The 10,671-nt window shown below is 39.1% G+C and overlaps 1 protein-coding gene across 1 annotated transcript in view; it reads left to right on the forward strand.

Annotated features, from left to right (window-relative positions):
• Positions 1-10,671, forward strand: part of CTNNBL1 (catenin beta like 1) — a 159,807-nt gene that overhangs the window by 30,118 nt on the left and 119,018 nt on the right. Inside the window, exons 3-4 of the mRNA XM_024743133.1 lie at positions 961-1,067; positions 9,692-9,831. Of these exons, the coding sequence (XP_024598901.1) occupies positions 961-1,067; positions 9,692-9,831 (247 nt within the window). The remainder of the gene's footprint in view (positions 1-960; positions 1,068-9,691; positions 9,832-10,671) is intronic.

Here is a 10,671-nt window from a genome sequence, read left to right on the forward strand (position 1 = left end):
GCCACCAGGGAAGCCCTTCTGGTTCTCTTAATAGCAGTTTCTTTATTGGTTTTGGGTGTGAGTTTTGGTCAACGACTACGAAGCTAGGGGTTGGGAGAGTGTTAGAGAGGCAGAGCGCACTGCAGCACATTACTTTAAACTGGGAACTAAACTGAGGAAAAAACGTTTCTGAAACTTTAGTGTAGATTTTTTTGGGGCGGGGGGTGAATGATTCTGTTTTCAAAAATTCACTTTATTTACCTTTGTAGGTATTATTCCACTGTATGAAGTAAGAATATTCTGTATGGTCTGCTAGTTTTTTTATGCTTCCTCTGAGCGAGGTTACTAAATTCTTGTTGCTGTATCGGGATTCCAGGTACCTGTCTGATACCCTTCTCAGTAGCTAGTGAGGACTAGATACAGTAATGTATAATATAAGAAACACAAAGCAGTGACTATTGCTAATTAACAACCATTCTTATGGGTGTACAAAAATAGGCTATAAGTTGAATTTGACGTATGGACCATAGTTTGCTGACCCCCGGTGTAGGGAAAAGATTGAGGGGCACTGCCACTGACTCAGGGTTTGACCTTGAACAAGTTCTTTAAACTTCTAAATGTTATCTTGCCTGTACAACAGAAGAGAAGGACGAAATAAATATTAAACAATATTCATTTAGTATTGTTGCTACTCCCTGCCATACAGTATGCTCAAGAAATATTTGTTGAATGAGTGAGTCTTTAATACCTCAAGTTGAACTTCCTGTGCTAGATGTGAGACACACAGAGTGATGATACAAAGTAGCATGTGATGTACACCCTTAACCCTCATTCTAATGGGGGAGATAAAGTATTTACTGTATAGTTAATCCAGAAAGGTGAGGGGCAGAATGGCATGTAAGAGCCACGGGAAAGAAGTAGTGATTAGTGAATAAGAAATCCCTTTGGACTGAAATTGTTGCATTTGTCTCTTTACCCCAGGAAGAACCATTGGATGAAAGCTCAGTGAAGAAGATGATCCTTACATTTGAAAAAAGATCATACAAAAACCAAGAGTTGCGGATCAAGTTTCCAGACAATCCAGAGAAGTAAGTCTCTGTTTTGCTGTTGTTGCCCTTTCTCCTCTGAGATGTTTTGTTTGCTATTTTGTTTTGCTCTTTGTGTATTTTGTGTTCCCAGGATGACCCACATGTTTGGGAAATCACTAAAAGTACTCACAGGACTCGGAGTCAGTGGTACTCAAGGATACACAATATGATCAGCAAGGGAAAAAGACACATCAGGCAGTTTGGAGAAATTCATGTACAGGCTTCCTGTGTTTTCTCCCTTCCACTGGGAGGGGTCAACAGACCTGCTCCTTTTTCCAGCAGTGAAATACATCATCACATGTGCAGTGTTTCTGTTAGGAAAGCCCGTTTGAGACTCTGAGACCAGGGTATTTATTGAAGACAGATCATAGCATTCTCTGCCAGCAACAGCTACCAAAATTCCAGACTCACAGAAGGAAAGCAGATGTTCAGTGCCCCAGATGGGCAAAGCAACCTTATCACTTAGGAATTGTTTCAAAAGCCAGGTTCCCAGCTGCCAGCCTAGGACCAGGCCCTTCTAAGGATCAGGCCTGTTATGTTAACTCTTTTTTGCATTACTCTTCTCAAGGCCCCAGGAAGACTGACCATGGCTGCCATTAGTGATAGCTTTACTGTTGAGAAATGTCAAAGGCTTTGGGGTTAGACAAATATGGGTGTGACTCCCACATGACCTTGAGTAAGTCATTTCTCCTTTCTTAGCCTCAGGTGTCTCATCTGTATAAAGAAATAGTACCTTCCTCACAGGGTGGTTGTGAAGAATAAGTGAGAATAATGGCAAGTGTTTAGCTCAGTATCTGGCACATAGTAAGTGCTCATGAAATGATAGTTAATATGGTTGTTACTACACCAGCTCCTCAGTGCGCTGTGAAGTGCTATAATGAGGAGTCTGATAACTTTGCATCAGTTTTGAATCCTAAGTAAATGGATTTTCATATTTATACAGATTTTAATGTCCTAAATCTCTCTTTTCCTCCCTTCCTCCCTCCTAGGACATACACTTTTAATGAATCTTAATATGCCTAAGGTCCCTAGGCAATTAGGAGTTGAATAGTATAGTCTTTGCACTCAAGTTTAAAGGTTACTAGGGAGACTGCCTATAAATGCATGGTAGAAAGAAGTATACTTTAAAAGAAATATGAGCAAAGTACTGTGGGAGCAAAGAGGAAGAAGCAGTGAATACCAAGTCGGGGGCTATTGAAGGCTTCACAGAAGAGGTGGTATTTGAGCTGGGCCTTGAAGAATGATTTTGATTTTAGTTAGGCAGAAAACATGGAAAGGCATGCCAGGCAATGTGACTAGCAGGAACAAAGGCACAGAGGTATCAGAGGGCATCCTGTTGTCATGGCAACTTGGTAAGGCTAATGTGGTCCACTACGTTCTCTCTGTACCGTGGATGAGGAGGTGGAGAGGGGAGAACCCGGTTACTGGACTTGGGCCACAGCCCCCTTTGACAGTAGGAGTAGCTAGATCAGAGCTCAGCTTTCCCCACACCAGAGTCCTGTCAGTTTTTGTGCTGACCTCTGTCATGCAGCAGTAATTGCATTTGTCATACTGCTCTGTGTGTGTGTGTGTGTGTGTGTGTGTGTGTGTGTGTGTGTTTGATTATATAAGTAATACATGAATAGATTGTTATCGTAAAAAATACCAATAGTGCATAGTAGAATGAAAAATGAAAGCTGTCCTTCACTGCACTGATCCCCTTTCCGTTCCTCTACTTAGAGATAGCGCCTGTGAACACTTCTGTAAGTATCCTTTTTGATTGTTTTCTGTACACTTATTTACATATATATAAATACGCAAATATTTTTCTCCTACCTAAATCATACTGTACATACTCTGCACCTTGATTTTTTTGGTCACATAACGGAAGATCTTTCAATGTTGGTGCATGCATATTTACCTTATATTTTGTGCCTGCTGCATAGCATTTCATGGTTTGGAGATACCATGATTTATTTATTATGTTTCTGTAGATGGACATTTGGTTATTTTAAATATTGGCTTTTATGAACAATGCTGTAGTGAACCTCTGTGTACATGTGTCTTAGTGTACATGTATTTCTATAGGATACACATCTAAATGTTGAATTCCCAGATTGAAGGCCACGTGCATTTTAAACTTTGATAGCTACTGCCAAATTCCCCACCATATCCTTTAGTTCTGTCACCAGCAGGTCTCTTTCCCTACGTTCTTGCCCACAATGAATCTGATCTCTCAACATCTTTGCCATTTGTTTTATTGTTATTTCTTTACTCAGCAGTCTTCCTGCATTAGACTCTGTGTTCCTTTTAGTTGGTGTGTATTGTTTGTCTCTGTAGTACCTAGCACGGTATCTGCCATACTGTAGGCACTCAGTAAACAAGAGAGATCTTATATAGTTGATGTCATATTTACTACATCCCTATTGCTTGGAACCCGAGGATACATTATGAGGCAGCTATGCCACAGGTTGATGACACTGGAAATTTAAGAAATCCAATTTACTTCTTGGAATGGCAGTATTACTACCTTTGCCCGCTTAGTAGGTATACTTGTCATTTTAGAGCAGCGAGTTTCTGCAGCTTATGTTCACCATCTACATCTTAGGTACGACAGATGCTGTATTGTTACAATTCATGAACTGGTTTTAAGAAAACGTTGTTTTATTTAAAAATATCAACAGTGTTTTCCATTCACACAAAATTTATATACTATTTTAGTTTTAAAATCTAAACATTTGAAAATTGAAATTATACATAAAGAACATTTTTTTTTTTTTACATCGAAAAGCAGTTAGGAAACTACATTGTGTTTTAACCTTGAGTTCTTGAATTCTTACTGGTGCAGTGTCTTTTATAATTCTCTAGACCAGCAAGGTGCAATTAAAATGAAAATTGCTAGAGCATATTAGAATGAAACTTTCCGGTTGAGATCAGAAACATTCAAATTTATTTTCCCATATATGCAATTGTCATTTTGATTGCATACCAAAAAACGCCTCTCTTCATTTGGCTGCATTTCAGATTCAATTGACACTTCTCTTAGGCAGCCTCTACTTTGCACTGTGTGATCTTTCTCCCAAACATCACATCTGGTAGAGTGTGCTGTTTCCCTAGTAAGTCCTTTAGTAGTTTTTCTCTTCATTTTTGCAGGGGCAGACTTATTTAGTTTAGTGGTCCTCAAATTTTTTAGTCTCGGGATCCCTTTGCACCCTTAAATTATTGAGTACCCCAAAGTACTTATCTAAGAAAATTCTAGAATATTCAAGTACACATTTCATTAGCCGTTAGGGCAGTGGTATCATCACATTGTTGTATAGTTGTCTGAGAAACTCCACCATACACTCCCGAGAGAATGAGAGTGAAAAAGGCAAATAGTGTTTTGGAGTTGTTGTCAAAATAGTTTTGATCTTATAAACCCCTGAAAGGATCTCCAGCCACCCCCTGCAGTCCCAGGGCCACACTTTGAGAACTGCTGACTTAGCCAGGTGAAGGAAGCATCATGTTGTGTGTGCACTTACAGCTGGTTTTGTGATTGCAGGAGGACTCGTTGGTTTCTGTTGTTCTTATAGTGGTTTTGAACATTGCTGATCACTTGCTAAAATTCACTTTTGTGGTTGAGGGAGAACATCCTGCTGGTCTGAAGCAAATGTACGTGGGCAAGCTAGCAGAATATTCTCCATCCTACCAGATGGAATCAGTGACCCCATCTCAGCCTGGGTTACTGTTTTAATGTGTTGCTCTATTGCTTTCCCGTTGACCTCTAGCTTGATCCTCTCCCCCCAGCTGTGAGTCATCTGTTGCTGAAGGTGTACCTAATCCCTAGGCAGCCGTCTGCAAATACTGTAGTGTGTGATTTTAAATGAGTAGGCTTGTACTTTTGTCAGCAAAAAGAGAATTTTCTTTGTTACAGTGTAGCAAACTTGAGGGTATCTAGATTCATTGACTATCTACTACATGCCAACACTTGTTAGGCATTTTATTATCTCTTTTAATCCTCACTATAATTCAGATAGGAAGATCAAGGAAGTTGAGTTTTAGAGATAGGTTAGTTAATATTCTGTCTCCCTTGACAAGGCTGGAGCCCAGTGCTCTGTGTTCCAATGGCAATTTTCTTGGGCAACGCTGGATATCCTTACAATGAATTGTATGTAATAGATTATTTATATTTGTGCTAGGCTAGGAGTTCGGTGAGGACGGCAACTGGGATTATTTTGCTATCTGTTATATCCTCAGTACCTAGCACAGTGACTGGCACCTAGTATGTGCCCATAAATACTTATTGACACACTGCTAATGGTTACACAGCCAGTAAATAATGTTGCTGGGGTGTAACCCAGGTCAATTTCATTCCTAGGTCCAGGCATTTCCCACTATATCTCGTTACTCATGTCACATGGGACCCCAGTGGTATTTTTATGCTGTTTCCCTGCTCACAGTTGACTTTCTGCTCGTTTTGTTGTGATAATTTTCTGACTTTCTAAACTTAAAGATAGTTGATTAAGATTGCATATTTGGAAGAAGGATTTTGAAGTTGGAAGGGACTGAAAGGTACAGCCCGTTTCCCCCTTCTCTTCATTGATTTTTTTATATCACCTTTTATTAATTACCCCCAGTGACAAGGATCTAACTTCCCAGAGAAACCTGTTTCATCATTTGGCAGCTCTGACTCTTAAGATTTCAACTCCGAATGAAAAAGAATTTCAACAAATCCTCCTGTGAGAGGATATCTAGACTCCTTATAACCTCAGTTGCTTCCCCAAATTAGTGTCCATATCCCTTCTAAAGTATGGTTCCCATAACAGATGTCACAGACTTTTATGGTCATCTAATCAGCATAACTATCTTGTTTTCTTTTAAGCAGCCTAAAACCATAACAGCATTTGTGGCAGCTACTTTCCTCTGCTCCTTCATTTGGAAGGCATCTGCTGAACTTCTGCAGTGGACCAGGGAGTGTGCCCAGTGCTAGGTGTCCAGAGATGACTGAGAAATAGTCTCTGTCCTGGCAGAACTGTTTGGTGGTGTGATTTGTATTGTGGTTACAGTTGAGTAAAACCATCAGGTCCTTTCTACACATGTCCTCTTACTACACTGTGTCTTTCCTGCCCCATGTATTTGTACTTGACTTTTTGGTTCAATGCGTTCTCCACGTAGACCCTAGGTAATTTTTCTCCTGTTAGATTTGGCCCATCATCATTGCCTGTCAGAAACTTTTTGAATTGATTCTGTCAGCTGCTGTGTTCACTATAAGCTTTGTGTTATATGACATTTGTTAAGTTTGCCTTTTATATATCTTCACCCAAGTTGTTGATCAAAACATAACAATAAAATAATATAGTTGATCTAAACAGACCTAAGGAGGGAGCCCTGCAGGATACCACCAGAAGCTTCTCTCCAGGCTGACATTCATTCACTAATTATCACTCAAGTCCCCAAATCTCTTCCTTGTATGCAAGATGATTTTGTTTATTACTAGTTAGTGCCCAGTCTCCCTTGCTAATTCTTCCCAGTGAGCTGCAAAAATCTTTTGTCAAGTTACTCTCAAGAAATCAGGTTTTTTGTTTTGTTTTGTTTTAAACTACCCATGTAAGGCAAATAAGCCTTAGAGGTTTGCTGAGCCCATTAGATTCAAAGATTAAACAGATCTACTGCCCCATGGAATATCTGAAGTCTGCACCAGCCCTTCCATGTCATGATTCTGATTTGGTTTCCACACTTTAGGTGATGGGGAACTAGTGATTTAAAAGGTAATCTGTTTGTAAGCACTGTGGAAGGAGACTTTAAAAAAAAAGTGGTATGGGGGGGGTCTGACAAAAATAATTTTGAAGTTTACTTGGAATAATAAGCAGGTGAGAATAGACAAGGAAGCATTCAAAAAGAAAGCTAACATAGGAGTGTTTTGCAGTAACAGATATAAAATATATTGTAACACTATGAAAGTATGGTCCTGGCTCAGGAATTTGCAGACAAATCAATGAAATGGAGTGAAAAGCCCATGAACAGATTAGAGTACATGTTAAAATTTAGTGTATGATAGAGGTGGCATTTCTTCAAATTTGTGGAAAAGAGATAGATTATAGTATTGGAGCAATTGGCCAGACATTTGCAGAGTATAAAGTTAGATCTTTGCCCTATATTATACACTGAAATAAATTTTAGTTTTATTACTCCTAAACATTTAAAAATGTATAAACATAAAAGTACACCATATATCTGATCTTAGCATAGAAAAAACCTTGCTCAGCATACAGGTAAAATAGAGTTCATAAGGCAAAGGTAATTAAAAGCCTTTATGTCAAAAAGCACAATGTACAAGTTAAAGGACAAATATTTTTCTCTGGGTTTTTTTTTTTTTTTTGCAATGTATCACAGAGATTAATTTCATTAATATATAAAGTGCTTATAAATCAATAATAAAATGAACACCCTGACATAAAAATGGGCAAAGAAGAAATACAAATAGCTAGTAAACATTAACAAAATTTTTACCATGGTGGTATCAGAAAAGCAAAATTTAAAAAAGTTACATTTCCCATCTCAATTAGGAGATTTTAAGTAGATAATACTTTTTTTGAAGAGGGTGAGGGGAAACAGGGAGTTCATACACTACTGGTGCCTTTCTGGCAGAATATATCAAAACCTGTTAAATTATGCATACTCTTTGACTTGGTACTTTCCTTCCTGGGAATTATCCTCACACGATAGTTATGAATACATGCATCTTAGTGCCATTTGTTATAAAGGAAAAAATTGGAAACCATCTGAATGTCTGACAAAGGGGGATTGGTAAAATAAATTATGGAGTATCTATACAAGGAAACACCATGTAGCTTTTTAAAATGTATTATTTAGAATAGGACTTTCAGATAGGCCTAATCTGTTCCCTCTCCATGATTGATTGGTAGTCTTTTCTTGGAACACTATGTTGAGAAGGATTCTGAAGCCATGTCTGGGCTCAGCGGGGGAGATGCTGTGCTCAGTGAGGGATTTTGCCAAGGGAGAAGAAGGACTGACAGCCCTATTGGATACTGGCTTTTCCTGCTGTAGAAGAATGTTTAATGATAAGAGGAATTGTTCAGACTATGTTAACAACAACAGCAAAAATTGTATATAGAACTGTATACTGTGTAGGCTACTTTTAGGCAGGGGGAAGGCTATGAGTTGAGAAAAATTACTTAAACATACCAGAGTATTATCAATGGTTATTTCTGGTTAATAAGATTATAGATGATTTAGGTTTACTTTTTGAGGGCTCTTCTTTCCTTTTCCCAGTTTTCTACAAAAAGTGGTGTTTTATAATCAGAAAAAACTACATAAATGTTATGATTAAAAATGGTAATGGAGAAAAACAGTGGTAAGATATTGTCTAAATTATGGACATGTTTTAAAAAATTACAGTGTCCAGATTTTGTTCTTACAGAATCTCCAGAGTTCTGGAGATTTGCCCAGCTCCTCAGCATCTGGAGGTTCAGGAGTCCCTGCTTATGTTCCTTTTCTTTGTGGCCTCAATTCAGTTAAGCAGGCATCTGTGGATACATAGAGACAAAAGATATAATTCCTGTCTTTAAGAAGCTTACATTCTGGAAGGGAAGATAGACATATTATATGTGTTAGTAGTAGTAATAGAAATGAGAGCAAATGTATAGTGCTTTTTGCATGTCAGACATTTTTTAAGTGCTTTATGTGTATTTGTTCATTTACTTTTTACAGTAGCCTATGAGATAGGTAACTTTATTATCACATTTATTATACAGATGAAGAAACTGAGGCAAAGAGAGGCTAAGTAAGTGGCGAAGTGAGGTTCAGAGCCAGGCAGTCTGGCTCCAGAGTGTGTTTAACCACTGATTCCTCTCCGCCAGTTATTTTTTCAGTTGCTTTACATGGATTAGCTTATTTCCTTTTCAGAACAAACCTTCCTGTCTTGTTCATCAAAGGCTTAGCGGGCATTTCTTCTATGTCAAACACTGGGGGAGGGCATGCAGAGGTGAATGCAAAGCAGTTCTGTTCTTTGTGCCTGGGCATAGGTTTGCAGAAAGGTGCAGGTGTGGAAATGTGAGTGAAGTATCATGCTACTTAAGGTATGGTGGTGATTACAGGATGCCAGACTTTACTTTGGGATCTTTCTCTTAATCAGCTCATTGGAAGGGGTGTGGGGGAGGGGAAGGTTTTTCTGGATGGCAGCGGAATCTCTGTCCTTTCCTTTAGGTAAGGGGAATAATTGGCTCTTGATCTGAAGTGGTAGGTAAGAGAAGCCCTTTTGGGATCAGTAGGATAACTATGTTCAGGACAGCAGAGTGAATTGCCATTCCAAGGGGTTATGGTAGCTAATCCACAGGACTGGTGGGCAGTTAGAGCATCTGATGCTGCAAAATGCTTTCGAAGCCTGTAAAAGGCAACTTGTGACTGCAAGAGTAAGGGGAACCCTGTAGTGAGATCTGAATCCGAGATTGATTTTTGTAATGAGGAAATCGATCTCCCAAGGAAATTGTGTGACAGTATGATTTTTGGACGAGCATACTTCTTGGTTGGTCTGTTGTAGACATTTTGACAGATTGTCTCTCTGTCTGGATTATGTTGCTGTTTGCTCCTCAGTACTGATTGTACCCCTTCCCTTTCAATAATGCTGTCTTGTTTTCCCTTCCTAGGTTTATGGAATCTGAGCTGGACCTAAATGACATCATTCAGGAGATGCACGTGGTGGCCACCATGCCAGACCTGTACCACCTTCTGGTAGAGCTGAATGCTGTTCAGTCTCTCCTCGGGTTGCTTGGACATGATAATACAGATATCCTTTCAGATCTGTCCTCAGTAGGAAGGCAGACGTGGTGGGGGAATGCTGTTTACTCTCTTCTCCTGTCTGTCTCTGCTGATGTCTGCTGTCACGTTTGGTTTTCTATTTCCATTTTAATTTTCTCCCATCTTGAATCACACGCTGCTCTTTACTCATTCGAAAGTCTGGTTTTTATCTATTAATAAATCTTGGGCAGCCCTTAGCTGTCCTACTTGCTCTTATTAGTGTTAGAATTCATCGTGATGTATCCTGTTCATACATTAACGGCATTGATTTTTCAGGATCTTGATTTGGGGGCCCATTATATAGGCAAAACCAGACAGGATTTACATCTGTTGCTCTAGACATCATTTTGCTAACAGATGGCCCAGTGGAGTTGAACCCTCCTCTACTCTCACATTTGAATGTCCAGGAAGACAGGGATTTTTATCTACTTTGTGTACTGCTATATTCCCAATTCCTTAGAAGAGGCTGGGTGCACAGTAACATGTAGTATTTGTTGACAGCGTTAGACCTAAACAGACAGTCTAAGTTTGATTCCCTGTATGAAATTTGGTGCCCCTCCAGCCCTTAGTATTCTCATCTGCAAAAGTAGATGAGTTATGTCACTGGGACGTAACCACACCTGGATGCCTTAAGGTCTAACAGCCTTAAGGGCATAGAACATTAAATTACCGAAGGATCTAAAAATTGTGAATTCAGTTGCCACCTTGTTTTCAAGACTTAAATGCTATAGACTCTTCTGTGGGAATGATACTGTGTATATTCGTGGATGGCATTTACTGGAAAAAATATAAACATTCATATATATATATATATATATATATATATATG

Source organism: Neophocaena asiaeorientalis, unplaced genomic scaffold, assembly GCF_003031525.2.
Source record: "Neophocaena asiaeorientalis asiaeorientalis breed wild unplaced genomic scaffold, Neophocaena_asiaeorientalis_V1.1 scaffold82, whole genome shotgun sequence".
Classification (NCBI taxonomy): Eukaryota; Metazoa; Chordata; class Mammalia; order Artiodactyla; family Phocoenidae; genus Neophocaena; species Neophocaena asiaeorientalis.